Raw genomic sequence first — 21,166 nt, 5'->3', positions numbered from 1 at the left:
CCTGGGGTGGGGGTGGGGGCGGGGCGGGGGCTTCGGAGGCCTGGAGGCAGGCTGAATGCGGGCGCCGTTAGAGTCGGGCTGCCTGGCTTTCTCCGCCCGGACCGCAGATGGCTGCGGGCCCCCCACTTCCACCAGCAGACCACCGCTGCCGCCACCGCCGCCTTCCCCAGCAGCGGCTGCCGGATGACAGCGCCGTCACTGGTTGGATTGGAGCTGGCGGCTCAGACGGGACACCCGGGGTAGGGAGTGGGGGAGGGAGGGTGCAGGAAAGAGGGAGGTCAGCGCTGGGCGGGCACTCGGGGAGCCCAGCGCTGCCCCCTCCAGCAGCAGGGGCAGCACAGCAGCGTCCACAGCCGCCGCCGCCGCCGCAGCGGCCCCAGCAGCGCGAGCGCGAGCCTCGCAGCGCGGCGCGGCAGAGAGCAGAGGGGCGGCGGCGCCGGCCCCAACCGAGCCGAGCCGAGCCGAGCGCGCAGCCGGGCTGCCGCCGCCGCCGCCGCCTCGCAGATGCCATCACAGCAACAAAGAGCTTGCTGAGCTGAGAGCCGCGGCGAGAGCTCGCCTGGAAGCCACGGCGCCGGCTCCCGGAGCTGGGCGGCAGCAGAACGAAACGCTCCGGGGGAGGGGAGGGGGCAGAAGATGGCCAAGAAGAGAAAGCCCCCCAGCATCAAGGGTGAGTTCTGCTCCATTCTCGCCTCGCCCCATCCCACCTCCCACTGCGGTCCGCTCCTCTGGCTGGCCTGTTTACACTCAGGCTCGGCCAAGTGAAAAGCTGCCTGCTGGGGAAGAGTTTTCCTTCTCCGGGAGGTGGGGAGACCTCAACACTGCTGCACCTCCCTTTGCCTCCGGGGAGACTCCGATAGGAGTTTGTCCCCTTTTTGTAACCCGGGGAAACCTGAAGACTCTCTCACCCCACCGCTTTCCTACTCCACAAGCTTGGGTATCTGTTGCACCTTACTCCCTCAGGGCAGTGGGGAGAGAGGCGACTCTCGGCTCCCAGGGTCTTAACCTTTTCGGAATCAGGCCGTGTGTGTGTGTGTGTGTGTGTGTGTGTGTGTGTGTAGAAAGAGTTAGTTTTTCATGGTCTCTGCTATTCCTTCCTTCCAACCTCCCTCCTCCCTCCGTCCTTTCATCCCAGGGTGACAAGTTCTGCATCCATTTTCCCAATCTCCATTCTCAGGAGGAGAGAGGAGCTGTCTGGTCCTTCTTTTCCCCGATGGTCAAGGGGACTCGCTACGGGCCGGGTCCCCGCAGCCTATTTCCCTCTTCCCGACCTGTCGAGGCGGGCAGTGACTCATGCTGAGCAGGGCCCCTGTTGCTCCTTTGGAACCAGGGCTTCTAAAGTTGGAAAGTTCCGGGGGGGGGGGCGGTGCGGGAGAGGCGCTGGCAGGGAGAACGAGGACGAGCTTGCTGCTGGGGTGACTTAAGGCATCGCGGCGTTGTCGGGAGCTGGACTCGGGAGGGAGCCTCCTGGGCGGCATCGGGCGGGGGGGCGGGGGGGCGGGGGGGTGCGGCCGTCCCCAGGACGCGCATAGCGCAGCGCGGCGCGCGGGGAGCAGGTGCAGCGGCCGCCGGCGGTCGCAGCGCGGACTCGCAGAGGTCGACGCTCGCCGGCTTCCTAGCGCTCCGGCTCTGCCGCTGGGGAGCCAGCAGTGGCCGAGAGGCTGTTTGCAGCACTGCAGAGAGGTGGAAGCCAGCTCGACACCATGCGCGGTGAGGAAGGCTGTGCCGGGGAACTGGACCTGAGCTTGGTGGGGAGGAGGAATGAGCGGCGTTTGAAGTTGGATTTCGACCCAATGGGCCTCATGGCCCGAGAGGCGGAGATTTATTGCTCCTTGGGGTTATATAAAATAGGACCACACTCTGAGATGCGAGGGGGTGTACTACTGAAAATATCGTCTTGGTTTACAGAGCGCGCCAGGCTTTGGCTGGCTTCTTGCTTTTTTCCCCGAAGTCTTGCTTGTGGGAGCTTAGCTCCACTCTAGAGGTCACTAGGGGGACACAACTTTATCTTGGTGCTTCAGCTTGCTTTTTAATTGCCCCGGAGTACTCAGATCACTTATTGGAAAGGGTTTCAAACCATGATCCTCAATCTTTTGGAAGATGTTACTACGAAACACCTGGGATTTTCTGCTAGGAACTATAATATATGTAAAATAATTTTATTACAGTGTATTTCCTTAAAATTAATACATCTCCTGTAAAATATAAGAGGCCTTAAACCTGATTTTTTCTCTCCCAATGAATTAGTACATGTTTATAGTGGTAGACGACTAAAGAAAGAATGAGAGAATATATTCATCTACCAACAGTTTCCTTATCATAATATCAAAGAATTAGTGTGAATCCAGATTGACAGGGTGCATTAGCTGCACTTTTGGTTCGCTCCTTTTTTATGGAACCATATGGCACCATGAATGAAACAGGAGGATTGGTTTTCAGCACTGCTGATGTGGCTGTCCATTGGCAGAAATACATTACATACCCACCCCGAACCTTGCAGATTGTAAATGGTCCGTGAAGAGTGGAAAAAATTTTCCAGTTTTCCCGTACATGCTACCTGGAGACAATCTTACCCTGAGATTAATCTTGGTAGAAGTGCAAAAAGATACAAACGAGACCAAATTAATGAGACGTGAACTAGTATAACAGTTTGATGAAACATATCTCATTACTAACCACACCCCCCCCCCCAAAAAAAACCACTAAGAAGTTTTTGATTTGTAAGCCAAGACAGGATTGTGTGTATTTTCTTAAATTTGACTTGACAGTGAAATAATTGAAGATCAGCAATTAATAGAGTTTTGTCATTTAAGTGTTAAGAGTTCTTCTGGAGGAGTTAATAACCAATCTTTCCTAGGAAATGGGGTCTCGAGAAATTTTATTGTAGTTCTTTAAAAATAAAGTTTTCTCATACTACATGTTTTATTTAAAAGTAATGTTATTTGGCTCTTATTGACTTATGTTTTTTTCTCTCTCGACTAATGTTGAGTTTCTTTCTTTTTTTAACCAGATTAGTTAATATTTCTTAGACGGAAAGATACCTTTAAAAAAATCCTTGGAGTTTCCCTTTAGCAAAGCACAATTAACTGTGATATTTTATAGATAACAAAAGCAAGCCCAGGAAGTTGGAATCCATTAACTTGTCTCAATTTTGCCTTTTAAGAGGAGAGCTCTACAAAAGCATCCAACTGCAGCCTTGCTGAACTGCTCTCAGACGTCTGCTTCTAAGCTACAACCGACTAATCTGGGACTGCCTGGTAGAAAACAAAATTGCTAAATGTTGGGGGTTTTTTGTTTGTTTTGTTTTTCTTTGGTGGGCTGGGGTGAACTTTGCTCTATAATAAACTATAGGTTTAGCAACATTCCAGGCTGTGTTGGTTATCCTTTTACGAGAGCTGTTTCTCTGCTTAGCTACATTGCATGCGGGGAGAGATCATTTGTTAGACCCCGTGACAGGCAAGTTGCTCATTGGCTTCTGAAATCCTAACAATAGATCCTACATATCTAGAACAGCTAGAAATTGGCCAAAGGGAAATGCGGTTTCTTAACATTGACAGAAGAATAAGATGAGTTGGCAGTATTTCTCAAGGGATACTAGCTTTCATTTGTGACACCTCATTAAAGGACAGCTTTTCAAAAAGGCAAATAGAATATTTATCAATCCAATATTTATAATGTTTTAATGAAAAGAAATGCTGTAGTCCATTATCAATAAATGTCATAGAATCACAAGTTAGTTACATTGGTTATAGTGCTATTAACACCCCCCCCCCCGCCCCCCGCCCCCGACTTCCAGTATTAGTCCAACAAGGATTTCTCACTCAGTTACTTAAGTTTAAAGGTTAAGTTATGCTTGGATTCATCTATTCATGCATTCATTCAGCAATATTTATTTGCCACTGAATATGTACTAGGTTCTGTGCAAAACATTAGGGATGCAGTGATGAACATGATAGACAGTGAAGGGTACATTGAAAGAGGGGGCTGGAAAGGCCAGGTAAACAAATACATAAATAAGAAAATTTCACAGTGATTAATGTCATGAATAAAATAAAACAGGATGATATGCTAGAAAGTGTGAGGTTACTTTAGGTTGTCTGAAGAGATGACATTTTAGTTGGGAACCAAATGATGAAGAGTAATTTGCATGCCAAGAACTGGAACATAGCACTGCAGGCCTTAAGGCAGGAATGAGCTTGCAGCTTGGCACGTTCAAATACAGAAGGATGGCCAGTTAGGCTGGAGTGTAGTGGGTGAGGTAGAGACGGGTAGGGAGAGGCCGGGGTTTTTTTTTGACCCTAAACAGGAGTGTAGATTTTATTTTAAGTTCAGTGAGAAGCCAATTGGATACTCATTAGATGTTTAGGGTTACATTCCTATCCTTGAGGATGATTTCAGGGAGAGCAGCTTTCCTACATCAACTCCCTAGGCCAAGTAAAGCTACCTAATGGACCTCATTTTTCTAAAAGGTCTAGTTCTATTGAAGCATTCCTTCATATTATTCACCAAAATACCTGCAATATTTTGGGCTGGGATGTTGATAGCATTTCTAGGAATCTCTGCTTAAGAAAACAATTCTAAAGAGAATGAGGACTAATTCAACATTTTAGTAAAGATTCTTAGGGTGGCCATCCTCCCCATTCCCCCTGCCAGCAAGCCTCCCAAAGCAAGCAAATCTTAGGAAAAACATATTGTAATGGTAGAAGGGAGGGGTATAAAGAGTCTGGAACATTACTGTGCAGTAGGCGGAATGTGGAAGGCAGCACGAGGGCCTCCTAGGTAACGGAAAGGGGTCCATGAAAGAGGAGTGATGCTGGGAGAGGGGATGTGAGAAAGCCTCTAAGACAACATCAGCCAATTCATGATTTTGCCAAGAGAAGCGGAAGCCTGATGTGAGAGTGTTCTAAGAGAAACACTCTAATTCAAACACAAAGGAAGTTCAAATCAGGGTACCTTTATGCTCTTGACTGATTTTTACTTGTGAAGCATTTATAACAATAAAAGCACACAGGCTTTTAGAAGATCTCTTTGATTTTACTTATTCATTATTAGGTTGTTCTTATGGATTATAAACCTCACAGATGAAAACGCCTGAAAAAAATTAATGATAAAAACTGCCATTTGTTGGAGGTAGCTGCTTAACATCTAGTTAGCAGGCAAATTACACTCTTGAGTTTCTGTCTTGCTGTGGAGATGTTGGCAGGGGGCGAAATGGGGTCTGTGGGATGATTTTCTGCCCCCTAAGCATTTGTGCCTAGAAGGTGCCATGATATTTAGGGGAGATGTAAATAATAATTTTAAAGCCCTCCACTGCCTCTCCCACCTCCAAACTGTCTACTTCTTTGCCAGCGATTAATAATAAAAAATATATTAAGAATTTTTGTAGCTTCAGGACTTTGTGTAGTCCCCTCCCCCTCTTTCTTTGTACTCTAAGGGACTCTGTTGAGGCTAGCAAGAATGGTAGTACTTCAGGGATTATGTGACTAAAAATGGATCTGGGCCTTAGTGATACTGTAACACAATGTGTTTATGACATCAGAGTTTTTTCATAGCACTGAGAGTCATAGTATGTTAGAAGGAAGCCTCAATGTTTATAGCGTTTGTGGAGCAATGCTATAGGAAGAGGTGAGTGATGCTGCGAAATATGAATAGTCTATAAGGAATTTGGTCAAGTTTATTATTTGTAAATATATATTATATATAAGTCAAGATATGTCTATATATATATAGACATATATGTAGAGAGAGACACGTATACAGACATATCTTGATATATATTTAAACTAGAGCTCAGCTCCCAATTTATATTCAGATTTCACTATACATGTGAGTGTGATCATATCTGCATTTTACCTATAAGGAAACTGAGACACAAAGACATTAGGTGCTTTCTTGAGGTCTAAGAATAAATTATGTACTGTGGATAAAGGCATAACCAAGCCCCATGACTGTCTCCCCTTTGCCTACATTCAGCATTTTAATATCTGTTCACTTTCCTCAAGGTCTATCAAGTCTAACGTGGAAAGGTAGATAAACTTTTTTTTCCTGCTGAATCAAGAGGATGATATACTTTCCTCAGAAGTGTCACAACTTTATTGTTTGTGATCCACTTTTAAAATTAGAAATACATTGCTAACAAAAAGCAGGCTAGCTGCTCACAGATGCTAAGGTGATATTGTACAGAGGTTTTAGGGCTCTCTAGAGATGGGGAGGCAAGACAAGGTGAACAAATGTTCTCATTTTTTGAAGTGGTGTAAGTGGGAAAAGATGGCATCTGGGTCACCTCTGAGGTAGATTCAAATTATTTTGCCGTTCACATGGTAAGCCATTTGACTGCTGTGGTAGCCTGCCTTTAAGATGGCTTCAATGTTCTTTGCCTACTGGTGTTCACACCCTTACATACTCCACTCCCACACTGAATTGGGGCTGACCTGTGTGACCTGTAGAGTATGGTGGAAGGCTATGTTGTACGTAAAGGCATTGTGGCTTCTGCCTTGCTCTTGTACATCTGCTGCTCTCTTATATTGCTTACTTTTGGGAAAACACTCAAGCATTCCTGTGGAGAGGCCCATGTGGGAAGGAACTGAGGCCTCCCGCTAAGAGCCAGCTCCAGCTTGCCAGCCTTGTGTGTGATCTACCTTAGAAACAGACGCTCTAGCCCAGCTAAGCCTTCAGGTTGCTGAAGACCTTGACAAGGGCAGTTGGACTAGGTTAAAGAGAGAATGGGAGGAGGAGAATTAGAGACAGCAGAGTCAACTCTTTTGAGGGTTTTTTTTTCCAAAGGGAGCAAAGCGATGGTGCTGTGGCTGCGAGCAGGTGTAGTCATTGAAAAAAAAATTTTTTTTAAGATGGGCAAAATAATGGCAGTTTTCGTTCCTTGTTTTTGGTCACCATTTGCTTCGTGAGGTGGTCTTTAACCTCTCTTTCAGTATTTTAGATTTTGGCTGCTTTCTAGAACAGTTTCCTGGGGACGTAAGGAGGAATTAGTGTGCAATGATTTTATGTCAGTTATAAGGCTGTTTCTTTTTTGTCTTTATTTTATTTCTCTAAATATATTCTCTTTAATGGATTTCCTGACAAAATATTTAATAAAATATACCACAATAGGAGAAAGTTCCCATGAGAGGACATTTTGCCAGTCATCATGTTGCTGACTATAGCAGTCCATTCTGTCAGCTAGAAAGCTCGGAAGGGACTAAAGAAAAGTTTAAAATATTTTGTGTAGGGGCTGGCCTAGTGGTTCTTGACCAGAGGCAATTTTGCAGCGTCTGAAGACATTTTTGATTGTCATTACTGGGGTGATGCTATTGGTTTCTAGAGGGTGCTGCTTAACATTCTCTAGTGTCCAGGATGGCCCACACAACAAAGAATTATCTGGTTCAAATTGTCAGTAGTGCCGAGGTTGAGAAATTCTGGGCTAGCCCCAGCATTTTTTTATTCTTCCAGAGAGAAGCTAGGAACCCAAAAGAGGCAGCTTTACCTATCCCATTGTTCTACGTTTAGACGGAGGCACAGCCTTTTAACAAATAATTAGGGTTCAAAATAAAGACAGTTCCTTTGTTTGCCTTTGCTTTCTCTCCCCACTCCCTTCTCCTCCCTTCTGTTGGTTCCCGTCATATGTTACTGTGTTTATAAACTTGGGTTGTTTCCCATGAGGGCAACATGACATTAGAGGGACATTAAAGTCATGGTAAAAAATCCCTAGTTCAGTTGGAGAACCACAATGTCACTTTGCTGATTCCTATTCTGCATCTGTCTGACAATTTTGTGAAAGAAAAGATCAAGAATAGGATGATTTGTTATGTTCTAGCTCTTTAATGAGAAAGGATGGGTGGCCTCCCAGCTATCTTTTCTGTGGCTTCTCTTGGCCATTAGGACTTCAGAGGAGAGCTGCACTCTTAATAGCTCTACTGTCAAGGTGTGTGTTACCTGACAAGGAAGACTCCGAACAAAGTCAGGAATGGTCCTAAGTACTTGTTGAGTGACAATTTTCCTGTAGGGTGAAAAATTTTAAATCCAGTTTGATAAAAAGCAATTCAAAATTTATGTATTTAAAAAACTTGAAGGACAGGTTCTTTATGTACATTTTGTAGTTCATTGGATTGTGTTTCACTGTCCAAATCCAGAGACAAAAATAAGATTTTTAAATTGACATTAAAATTTTATAAAAAGTGTATTATCACTCTAGGTTTGCCTTACAAAAAAATTCAAAAGTCATTTTCAAATTAGCCTATGATTATATACATTTTGTAAGTATTAGTTTAAAAATATCGAGTTATAAAATGAGAAAAAACTACAAAAGCTACTTAATAGACATTCATACTTCACAAATTCTGGTATTAACAGTATCTTTCACTTTGAGTTAAGCTCTTTTTTTCTTTTTAGCCACTGTTCTCATCCTCTTATTCACACTTATTTTGTTTGGCTGCACAAAAATGTCATCACATTCTTCTCCCATGGCAGTGACGTTGATTCTGCTGATTTAACACCTTTACTGTAGTGAAAGAATATCTGTGACTAAACAAGAACCATTATGTTGTTTAAAAGAATCTTTGGTCATAAATAAATGTGTCCAGGGATATCTTAGCTATGTGAGGTAGGACAGACTTGAAGTTATAAAGAATAGCATTGGAATCCATCCCTTCCCTTATCCTTGTTAACCATTAAGAAAGTCTTACATTAAAAGGTATACTTTGTAAAACTTTATGGTAATTCTGCATTGAATAATTATCACACTTCTCACATATAAACTTTATTTAGTAATCTATAGAAACAACACAAAGACAAAAAGACATAGGCTTCACATGCCTAATTCTAAGGTCAAGACTGGTTATGTTTTAACCTCTGTAAATTCTCACTGCCTGATTCTGAATCAATGCCTTAAGTATGATGAAGAATAAGCAAATTAATAGATTATACATAAGTTTATATGGGTCAAGAGAGGCATGTAACCTATTTAAACTATTTGGTAAACAAACCATTCTCAAGTTTTTGGCAGCATTAAATGGTAGAAAAGTATATTAATTAGAAATAACTTACTAAAACAAGCCTTTGAGGAATTTTAATGGTAATATTTGGTAATATTAATAAATGGTAATATTTTTAGCTCATTGCTTTTCAATATCTTTTGAATATTTAGAACATTCATGAATCTAGACTTCTTTTCATTCAGTTGGTCCTATTTAGTGTGGTTTTATGCTGCATCTTGTATTTCTGAAAACTGGGTTTTTGTCTGTATTGAGGCTGAAGAACCTTGAGAACTGCCACTGGCAAACCCGCGGCTCAGAAATCATCAAGAAGACCATTGGGGTGGGAAGGAGGTTAGATTGTGTCCTTGAGTAACTTTAGGGGGGGCGCTCTTTATGAGGGATTTCCTGAATAAACACGTAGTCTTTTCATTCCTTTAGATATGCTAAAATTTTTCTTGTAATCAAGAAAAAGCTATCTTGAGATAGCTCTTTAGTTAGGTCGTTATTTTGGCCACGTAGAAGTGCTTTTGCTGATTTGTGTTTGGCTGTCGTAATGCTGACTGGCATTGAGAAACTTGACATCATATTAAGTTCAAGGATGTTATTTCTCATGCTGATCGATATTTTATGACGTATCTGCATTATGAGTACCTGATGAAGATGTTTCTCTGAAATGTCACTAGCTAACAATAGACAAAGTAAGTCATGAAATTCATTGAGTTTCCCAATGTTCGGTAGCTAATGAGTTTCCCAATGTTAGGTAGCTAATGAGTTAGGTAGCTAATGAGTTTCCCAATGTTAGGTAGTCATGAAACTCATTGAGTTTCCCAATGTTAGGTAGACAGTTAGGAAGCTCAAAATTGGAATGAGCCCACTTCTTTCATAAGACTATGGGATCATAAATTATGCATCTGTGGATTAATTTTGTTTTTCATACCCTTATTCTTCTTTCCTCTCGTCTCTCTTTATACACTTTGTTTTGTTGAATTGTATGTAGTTTTATAAACTACTTTAAATCTTCTTAGAAACAAGATGAATTGTAAACAAATTAATATTGGCTAAGACTAAACTTATAGAAATTAAATAATCTACTCAAAGTTATAAACTAGTAATTTGCAGAGCGTGCATTTAAACCTAGATGTAGCCCCAATCATTCTATTTTTTTTTTTTTAACGTACAATAGAACATTGAAACAAAGGATCCTATTTTCCTAACCCAACTTCTCATTTGCAGGTTACCACTAGTTTTTGTTCATATATAATTTTCCATAGTTGAGATTTTATTTAACGTCACCTTTATCCACCTGTTGCACAAGTGGAGAATCTGGAGTTATCCTTGACTCTCTTTTACAGGCCTCTGCTCAACCCTGAATAAGTCGGTCATTACTATTGATCCTAATCTTAACCGCCACTGCCACAGATATAATTCAGCACTCATCATGTCTAGTATGGATTAGAACCACCTATACACTAAAGGGTCTCTTTGCATTAGGCCTAAATCACCTCTAATTTATTTTTCACACTGTTGCAAATATGATACTCCCGACAGGCAAATCTGATCATTTCACAATCCTAAAATAAAGTAATGGCTCTCCATTAACTCTACCCAGGATAAAAATCAAAATTCCATAGCAAGGTATACCAGACTTTCTAGGATCTGACCCATGGTTACCCTTCCTGCTTTATCTCTCACCTCTTCTCACATCCATCCTAAACTTAATGACCCTACCATTCCAATACTGGGGACCACACACATTCTTTTATGCTCCTCTGCCTTTGTGATGCCGTGTGTGTGTGTGTGTGTGTGTGTGTGTGTGTGTGTGTGTGTGTGTAATGCTGAAAATTCCTTTTTATCCTTCAAACCTCAGCACAAATGTCCCTACTTTCTTTTTCAAACTTTCATCACCATCTTCCCCTCTGACACTCCCTACGAGCACAGTTAAGTTCTTCCTCTTTGATGCTCCCGTTACATCTTCCACATACATCTATTAGTGCCCCTATATTGATTTAAAATGTTGAGTTTACTTGTCCATCTCGTTTCTCAGTCCTCCTGTGGGTCTTTAGTCCTACCACTGCCCTGAAGCAAAAGGAGCGAGAAGCCTGACAGGAAATCAGTCAGTGGCTTAACATCCCAGGGTCAAAGTATCACTGTAGTTTACTCCGCCTCCCATTGTTCTGGTGAATTATAGTTCAGCTTTAGGACAGCCAGTCTATGCTTCATGCCTGAGAGAACAGTGCCCTATGCCCAAGCCAGTCTGCTAGAAACTTTCTGTTTTTTTCCTAGGACTGCTTCCAATTTTTCTGCATCCTGGATTAATTTTCCTGGATCAAACCTGGCTCTGTGTAGGCTGTCATGTGTCTGGAGTTGGACCTGAGTTTAATGGGATTGAGGCAAGGGGGGTTTGCCATGTGCCTATTTGTTGTCCTCTCCTGTAGGTCTCTTCATAGATACCTACCACTAGGCTATGAGCGCCTTGAGGGTCCTGATTGTGTGATATTTATCCTTTAATCCAAAATGTCTAGTATAAATGAATATATTATTGAATGAATCAAGCATATATATTTCTATATTTTTATTCATTCTCTATAATTTTAATGTTTGATAATATTTAATTGCATTGCTTTAATTTAACTAGCATAACTGACTGAATTTTCTGGGTTTTCTTTGCAAATATAATGGTGTAATGAGCATTTGTGTGTATATGTTTACTGTGTTGAACTACCTCTTTAGGTTAAAGAGCCTCAGTAGATCTGAGTCTAAAAGTTAAGTGTGGCCCATGAAAGAGGAAGTAAATTTGTTATTAGTATATCCAGGGACTTGGACTGATTGGATATTAGAAGATTTGAGGTTAGCTCTAACTCATAATAGTACTGTCTTGTAATAACATTATAAATTCTCAGAAAGTTAGCTATAAAGTTAAATCTTGGGTCAGATATGTAATAATTGCTCGAGTTCTAAGAAAAAAGGTACCGAAGTGATACTAAATTATCTTCCTTTAACTGGAAATCCTAAGGTCTATATTTCAAGTATTCATTTTTCTGTTCTATTCTTTCTTTATTGATGGTACATTTTCACATGAATATGAAATTAAGCTGTAAACATCTTGAAAGTAGAGACTACTAAATCTTTCTCTTGGTGCCTAGCACTTAGTAAGTGTTCAATAATAATTTGTCAAATGAATATATGGGTGAAATTTAAGATGCAGTTCTTCTAAAATTAAGCACATGAGTCGAAGAATATACTGGTGCGCTCCCCTGAACTGAAACCCATAAACCCATAGATATAGCTTAGAGCAGGTATTGCTTCTTCCTGTAGTAGGAAGAGTTCCCAGACCATATCTTAGTAATCTATAACATGAATATATTTCTGGATAATCAGGAATTGACTATTACTGTTTGTCTTACTTCAAAATTTCAAGTAGGGAAAGGCTCAACTCATTGAATGTCTTTTATTATAGAAAAATGTTGGTTCCATGATCCACAGGGAACAAGTAACTTATGGGTCAGAGCCTTTGAGATGCTTTTGAAATATTGACATCTGGTATGCTTGGACAGGAAAATTCTGATTGAAAAATGTAGACAATGGGATGGGTGGTGAGTAAAGTTTGAAAGGCTGCCTTTAGGCAGTGTTTTTTCCAGAGGATACATCACTCTCACCTAGAAATAGTCTTTAGTTAGTTCCTAATAAATGACTTTTCTACATTCAGAATCTTTAAATCTCACTGCTCTAGAATTGCATACCTGGAAAGATATTTTCTCTTTCCTCCCTCCCTTCCTCCCTTCCTCCCTCCCTCCCTTCCTTCCTTTGTTATAAGTATTTTCTTATTTTGGGTTAGTCTTGTTTAACAAAAAGTAATTTATTAAAGATGATTTTATTAAAAACTGCTGATATTTAATATCAAATATAATTGTAAGGATTGGCAAATGAATTTATATATTTGTGTTCACTTTATATGTTTCACTGAAATTTGGGGCAAAATATTATACCTTGAAAAACCAGCTTGTTAGGTTATTATTAAAACTGTGAGTTTAATAATCTTTTTTACTAAAGTGATTTAAAAGAAAAAGGTACCATAGTCCCTCTACCTGTTTCTGTTGCATTACAACTTTCTTCCAAGGTATAAAACCTTTATAATTGTTAACTCAGTAATCTTCAAGAGGTAGGGAAGGTTTGCAGATGTAATTTTTCTCATTTCTAAAGATGAGGAAACATAGAGTCTTTGTTGCTTACTGTCAATTTACATATCACTTGATCATTTCATTATAATTTTTTGGCTGTGCTGAGCAGCTTGCGGGATCTCAGTTCCCTCACCAGGGATTGAACCTGGACCAGGGCAGTGAAAGTGCCGGATCCTAACCACTAGACCACCAGGGAATTCCCATTTCATTACAATTTTGAATGTCATTTTACACTTGACATATGGACACTTTTAAAAGATTGACCTATTAATGAAATACTATTAAGACTGAAATTCAGCTTTTCTAACCTTTAGTCCTATTATTTTTCTACCCTGGGCAGTCAGGTATTATGCTACAAGATGAGAAAAATTCTATCTTTTAACATTTCTTTTCATTTGGAGACACTAATGACATTTGGATATGGCTTAGAAGACCCTGATGCTGTATTTAAACATGTTCTTTTTTTCCCCTTTTGGAACTTTATTTTATTTCAATTTCTCAAAAGCTGATATATTTCCATCTATGATGTCAGTTTTTCTTACCTTTCATATTGATTGTGAAATTTGTGCGACTGGGGTTCAGTTTAAAAAAAAAAATAATGTAACTTGAAATAGTCATCCTTATAAAAGTCTAAAATGCTGAGATATTGAATAGTTTCCAACCAATTTCTGATTAGCAAGCTGTGATATGTAGTTAGAAGTCATTAGAGTTAAAACTATGAGTTAAAGCTCTATGTTATATATGTTAAAAGTGGAAGAGACTTTATTTTTTATTTATTTATTTTTTTTTAAAGATTTATTTATTGATTTATTGATTGATTGATTGATTGCTATTTTGGGTCTTCGTTTCTGTGCTAGGGCTTTCTCTAGTCGCGGCAAGCGGGGGCCACTCTTCATCGCGGTGCGCGGGCCTCTCACTATCGCGGCCTCTCTTGTTGTGGAGCACAGGCTCCAGACGCGCAGGCTCAGTAATTGTGGCTCACGGGCCTAGTTGCTCCGCGGCATGTGGGATCTTCCCAGACCAGGGCTCGAACCTGTGTCCCCTGCATTGGCAGGCGGATTCTCAACCACTGTGCCACCAGGGAAGCCCTGGAAGAGACTTTAGAAATGGTTTAGCTTACTTCCTTTTGCAGATGAGTAAACTTAGGCTCAGGGAGGTTAAATTACTTTTCCACAGTTACACAGCCAGAAATTGGGCAAGCTTGGATTGAAATTCGGATCTGGCTTTTGGTCCGATGTTGCTTTTCACCACATGCTCTCAAATTGGCTCTATTGTCTATGGATAGCATGGCAGATGGAGCAACAGAGGTCTTCCGTTTATGACCTGGAATTAGAGTATTGTCTTGAGTGTGAGTGGTGTATGTGTGTGCGCACATGTGCAGTTCCTTCAAACTTAGTGTTAATAGAAGAAAGTGCTTTAATTTTTCTTACTTATGCCTTGAGTCTCAACTTGAAACTGTGTCTGACAGTCCTCCTTGTCAGTACTTACGTGTTCTTATACCTCCTTGGGGTTTCACGTGTTACAGCATTTATCAAACTGTATTTTAATTGCACGTATATCTGTCTTTCTTCCCCACTAGACAGTAAATATCATGCCTTGTTCACAGGTGTACCTTTGATGGCGGTTAGCACAATGCCTTGCTCGCACTTAGTGCTCCACAATTATTTGTTGAGGAAGTAAATGAATAAATATTTTAAAAAAAGGAAACATTATGGAGTAGGTATAGGGATTGGATATCCTACTGTAGAAAGTACAACCTCATATCTCAATTCCGTTTCCTATCATGCTTGGTCACATGTTCGCAAAATGAATATTCTTAACATTTTTAACAATATCTTCCCAGAGCCTACCCCCTTTCTTTTTTTCTGGACTTTGAGGCCAGAAATATGTGTTCAAATCCCACCTCTGTGATCTTGGGCAGGTTACTTAACCTTTTTGAACTTCACTTTCCTTATCTGCAAAACAGAGACAATATCTTACCTTATAAGTAAGTACCTTACAGGACTATTGTGAGGATTAAATAACATAACAAACGGCAAAGTATATACCATCATGTTTGTGTAGTAGTTATTGAATAAATGCTCATTTCATTCCCTTTTCCCTTTTCCTTCTTCACTCTCTCCTTCCTTCCTTCCTCTCTCCCTCCTTCCCTCCCTCCCTTCCTTCTTTCTCCTACTTTCCCTTTTCTGGAAATGAGAACTACAGAAAGTTAGAAGCATAGTCAAAGCTTTTTCTTACAGCAAAGGTGCTCTACCCAGTAAATCACCCTCAGCCTCAAGCTTGCCTCCAGGTCAGCCTCTGTTTTCTCACACTTCTTTTTCTCTGCCGCATTTGTATCTACAGCTGACCAGGTTTACCTTCTGTTTCCCACGTTGGCGTGCCTGAAATCAATTATTCTGCCATATTGGTCAACATGCATTTGGTAGCAAGGTAGCAGAAAAGAGAGTGGGTACAGACAGGGAAATCCGGGAGTGCCCGAGACAGTAAAAACACCAAGAGTTTGTGCAGATTGCAGATGGTTGTTCCAGGAGCAGAGTCTTTGGAATGACATTCAGGGCTCGTTTAAAAAGAAGGGGAAGGTCACAGCTGTTTGTTTTTCTTGCTCCTGACTGTTAAGGATGCTGCTTCATTATCTTCCCATCAGATTATTTTGCAAAATATTTCTAACCAAGATTAGAATTAATATTTAAACAGGCCTAGTCTGAAAAAGAAGAGCTGAGCCACGTAACTGAATGAAGGAAAATGATAAAAATAAGTTAAATTATTATCAAAACAATATCTGAAGGAGAGAGTTCTCCTGACACAGGCAATCTTGTGTAGGCACGGAAAGTGAGCTATCAAGAGCAATCCGTGGTTGAATAGCTACTGGTGAGGTTCAGATTAGATAACGGATCAGCTGGCCCAGAGTTAAGAAGGTCTTCAAGAGTGTCTGGTTCAGAGTGAGACTGTATGTTATTTCTAATCCCACTAACTAGCTGAGTGACCTTGAGCCCTAGGTTGCAAAATGCTGTCTGTGAAACAGTTATCTCCTTGTAAATTGTTGCTATTGATGTTCTTTCTCTGGTTTAAGGCCAAACTTCTGTTTAGGAGGGTGGTGGGAGAATTTAGGAGCCCTGCTTAATCAGCTCACTTGGATTCCTCTAATGCTGAGTTTCTCAATGTAGCCACTTTTGACATTTGGGGCTGGATAATTCTTTGTTATGGAGGCTGCCCTGGGCACTGTAGGATGTTTAGCAGCATCCTGAACCCTACCCACTAAAGGATAGTAGGATCTTCTCCAGTTGTGATAGACAAAAATGTCTCCTAACATAGCCAGATGTCTTCTGGAGGTACTTCCTCCCCCTTTTTGAGAACCACTGCTCTGATGAAAGAGAGGTGAAAAGGAGATGGTTGTCTATATACCTCTAGACTTTCCCATGAAAGTCCATGGAATTACCATGAGAGTTAAAAAAAATAAATAAAATTTATTCCAAACTGAGTTTTCGACCATTTTGTTGAATGTCTGCCAGCACTGTGTTAGGCTCTGTGGGTACATAGGTAAGTAGGACTTGGTCTCTAACTTCGTGGAGCTTGCTTTCTACTAAAGGGAGGAAGTAATGCGTTACCAGTTCATTTCCATACAAAAGTGTTAACTGCAGTGATACATCTCAACTCAATAAAAGGTGCAATGGGATATACCTTCCCATCCCCACCGCCACCCCCACCCCCCCAGGGGAAAGTTGTCAGTTAAGGCTTCATTGAGAAAGTAGTAACCATATGACACTATATTTCAAGTCATCCAACAAAATCAATCTCACTGACATCTAAACTATAACATTTTGATACTGTATTTTCTGCCTATTGTTTCTTTTTATTTCATATGTACAGCATTTTTAAGATATGATTAATGTTTCTCTAATGCAGTGTTTCCTGGAATTTTATCCTTGGGCCAGCATCATCAGCATCACCTAGGAATTTGCTAGAAATGCAAATTCTTAGGCTCTGCCTCAGACCTACTGAATCAGAAATTCTGGGGATAGGGCTCAGCGATCTGTTTTTACAAGTTTCCCACCCCTCATTAAAATCATGCTGAAGTTTGAGAACCACCACTTTAATAATTCACTGATTATTATTATTGTTATTATTTTTTTGGCTGCGCCATGCGGCTTGTGGAATCTTAGTTCCCCGACCAGGGATCGAACCTGGGGCCCGGTAGTGAAAGTGCCAAGTCCTAAACACTGGCCCGCCAGGGAATTCCCCTTGGATTATTTCTTAAACGTGTCTTATAAAATAACTTTTATAAATATATATAAGATAATATTTTAAACAAGCAGGATATTATCTACATACTTACATGAATTAAGCATGTACTCAGTACCTTTATACATGATCTCATTTAATCCCAATAACAGCCCTAAGAGGGAGCTTAGTATATAGTTCTCAGACCTGGGGTAGTTTCCAAATACCTGTGAAGCTTAAATGCATTTGTTCAGGTCTTGTCTCAGACCTACTGAATCAGAAATTACTGTACAGGGTTTCTAATATGTACTGTGATTGAGAATCACTGAAGTATTTGTATATTTTACATACATGACTGGGGGTTCTGACATAGGAAGAGGCTGAACAAATATTTCATTATTTGCTCAGCAAATACGTATTGACATTGAATGATTTCTGAGACTGTCTGACTTCAAGGACTGTGCTCCTAATCATTCAGGTAAATTCTATTTATGGGATCTATCAGAAAAAAAATGCTTTTTTAAAGATAGAGAAAGCTAGTATTTGCAAGGTGATTTACAGTTCCTTTACTAAGCGTACAACTTTGCTATGTTATTATCATTGCTGTTCTACAAATTAGGAAACCAAGGCTGAGTAAGATTAAGTGATTTGCCAAAAATTACTCAGCCAGCAAGACCTAGGGCCAAGAGTGTGGATCTAGGTTTTTCAACTCTGAACGTTAGCTTTTCTCATGATTACTTAACTGTATATTTATGAATAGAATTAGAGTATGGAAGCTAGTTATGTGACATTGCAGGATTACTTACCTTATTGATAATTAAATTTACTTAGAAATTGTAGAAAAAACAAAGCTAACATAGTATCTGTGGTTGGATTTCATTTTCCTAAAGCTTAAAGAAAGTGTCAATGAATTATCCATCTTCTAAATGTGAGGACTCTAGCTTTTCTAATTAATAGATATACTGATAGTGTCCTAATTCATTCCTAATTCAGAATACGTTTACCAATTTTACTATGATACGGGTTTTATATTCTAGTGTAATCTGGCACCTGGACTAGTTTGCTAGCGTGGCAACTGAAGCAGCTAGATTTATTTACCCCAGGAAGAATGCCATTAGGATAATATGCTGCTCTTGCTGTCATAACCCTTTTAATTACCTTTGCTTATGCCCTTTCCACCTAGGCTGGACCACAGGTGAAGCTCAATAAAAGAACAGTTTCATTCTAAAGGAACAGAGCCATTAGGGTGAGGGCCTTCGGCTCTTTATTTTGGATTTCTCCTTTGGGGTAGTTGGATGGCAATACAGAAAGACAAATAACTTCTCATTAAAAGAGCTTTATTCAAAAGTCGTCTTACATCTGTAACAACATATGGAATGGAAGATGTCCTGTTGTCTTAAAATCTGAGACCTCAAAGCTTAGGACATTAGGTGACAATTACTTCTACACTTCAAAGAGAGGTGCTAGACACAGCCCCACAGGAATTACTGAAAGTTGGTCAGATCACCAGTACTGTCCCCTGCCTCTGGTCTATTTAGGGGAGGTGAGATTCGATTAAGATTTTTTGAAAGGAATTCATAGGGGTAGAAAACAATGTGGCATTTCTTTGTCTTCTTTTACAGGGAAGGAAGAGAGATGCTTCCCTCACCCTTAACTCAATTGTTGGGGAGCCCACAAGTACTGCTTATAAAAGTTAGAGTTGTCTATGAAATGGTGAATTGGCGTCTCAGCCACGGGCCAGTTGCTTTTGCAAAATGTCAGAATCTAGCAGGCTTTTCCCATGCCTCTCCGGAAGCAGAGTGTGAGCATTTTCTTGAGAGAGCCTGATGTGTGGACCCCCATAATTTGGAGCAAAGTGTGATAAGAACCGATCCCTTCTGCTCCTCTGGGGAAGACAAAAAAGAAGCTAAGTGGAGCTGCCCTTGACAGCAGGGCAAGGAGGAAGGGGTCAGCAGTTTGTCAAGCTGCACTTCCATTGTAATTCCTGGGAACCACGTGGACCCTATGAAAAAGGGCTGCCTACTAGAGCCTGAGAGCCAGTAATGATGATTACACCTGGTTAGTTGAAGCGTTTACTGTCTATTGCAGGAAACACGTAGGTCATAGGACCTTGCTGAAGGGCTCCCCCAGATCCACAGATATGTCTTGTGAGGTCCAATATTTGGAAGCCCGCCATGCAGAGTACATTTCATAGTCAAATGAGAATTATAAAGAAGACTTCCGATTTTTGATCCCTGCCATTTCCCAGGATCCAGAAATTCCCCGTGATCCAGAAATGCGAAGGGCAAATATGGGGGTGGGGAGGGAAGAAAGGAGCATGAAAGAACAAAGCAGAGCCCTCCTCCATATCTTGCTACTGCTTCTCCTCTTCCCACACACCAGGAGTCATTCCTGAACTGGCGGGAGGGGAAAAGCTCTAAATCGAATGTAAGATTTATGCTTTGATTTAGACGAGACTGAACGTTTTAATACCTGATGGCAAAACTGTTTTGAGAAGAAATCTGAAAGAGATGCTGTCAATGATAGAGGAGGGGAGACCTGACAGAATGTTTAATGAAGTGATAGGAGAAAAATGAAGCTCTTTCCTGATTGTTACTGAGTCCAGTTCAAGCAATAATGAATAATAAAGGTTCCAGTTTCTTTAACAGATAAATTGTGAGGAAAAGAAAAAGATGGAAGCAGATTCTGCTGTTTGAATTATAAACGATTTAGAATACTGTACAGGAATGCTTTTTTATATAAATGAAGCTAAATTAGATCATTTTTATGATACCTTCAAACTTTAAAAATCTATACCTTTTGCGGGGGGTTGTGTGCCTTTTTAGTAAGCTGTGGCCAAGAATAATTTGTCAGCTCTCAATATGCTTTTGTACATAACTGGGGCTCAAATATTATTTTTGGAATACTGTCTAAATTTCCCACACCACCATATCCATATATGTCATTTTTATGAGTTTATGATAGGAGAGTTTTCATTATAATTCTGAAATTACATTCTTCACTGTTGACAGTGCAGCTTTTAAATCGTTGGTCCTAATAGTGGTATTAACTAGCTGGCATTTTTATTATTTTATGCCAGTAGATCAAACCTTTTGAATGTAGGCTAGTTCAGTTAGCTAGCTCCATCATTTCTTTAAAGCCAAGATACAATGTGGAACAATTTTAACAGGTAGACTCCATGATCAGTTTTTAGACAATGAGCTTTAGTTTTTTATAAAGCTTGATTATATATTGTAACATAAGTGCTAGATCTTCCACCATTTCTATTTATTTATTTATAAACATTTTTATTTTATATTGGAGTATAGTTCATTTACAATGTTGTGTTAGTTTCAGGTGTACAGCAAAGTGATTTCTCCTGCCATTTAAAAAAAAGCCTTTGTCTACTAGGGCTAATGGTCCTTGACTCTCTTTAGGTAATGAAAGAATTATATCACTGGAGTCATTATGTGTTGAATTTGGCTATTTTCATCAGCCTTCAGGGGCTGGCCTGTATGGGTTTTTTTAAGATTTTTTAAAAAAATTTACTTATTTATTTTTGGCTGCGTTGGGTGTTCGTTTCTGTGCGCGGGCTTTCTCTAGTTGCGGCGAGCGGGGGCCACTCTTCATCGCGGTGCGCGGGCCTCTCACTGTCGCGGCCTCTCTTGTTGCGGAGCACAGGCTCCAGACGCGCAGACTCAGCACTTGTGGCTCACGGGTCCAGTTGCTCCGCGGCATGTGGGATCCTCCCAGACCAGGGCTCGAACCCGTGTTCCCTGCATTGGCAGGCAGACTCTCAACCACTGCGCCACCAGGGAAGCC

At 40.7% G+C, this 21,166-nt stretch overlaps 1 protein-coding gene across 1 annotated transcript in view; it reads left to right on the top strand.

The window, feature by feature from the left end:
- The first annotated feature begins 503 nt into the window (after nt 1–503).
- SLC44A5 (solute carrier family 44 member 5) overlaps nt 504–21,166 on the top strand; it is a 352,752-nt gene continuing 332,089 nt past the window's right edge. The window contains exon 1 of the mRNA XM_059899408.1: nt 504–670. Coding sequence (XP_059755391.1) covers nt 637–670 — 34 coding nt within the window. The 5' untranslated portion in view covers nt 504–636. The remainder of the gene's footprint in view (nt 671–21,166) is intronic.

The sequence above is a fragment of the Balaenoptera ricei genome, chromosome 1 (assembly GCF_028023285.1).
Source record: "Balaenoptera ricei isolate mBalRic1 chromosome 1, mBalRic1.hap2, whole genome shotgun sequence".
Taxonomy (NCBI): domain Eukaryota; kingdom Metazoa; phylum Chordata; class Mammalia; order Artiodactyla; family Balaenopteridae; genus Balaenoptera; species Balaenoptera ricei.
Note: the sequence above shows the minus strand (reverse complement) of the source record. Positions and strands in the feature narration are given on the sequence as shown.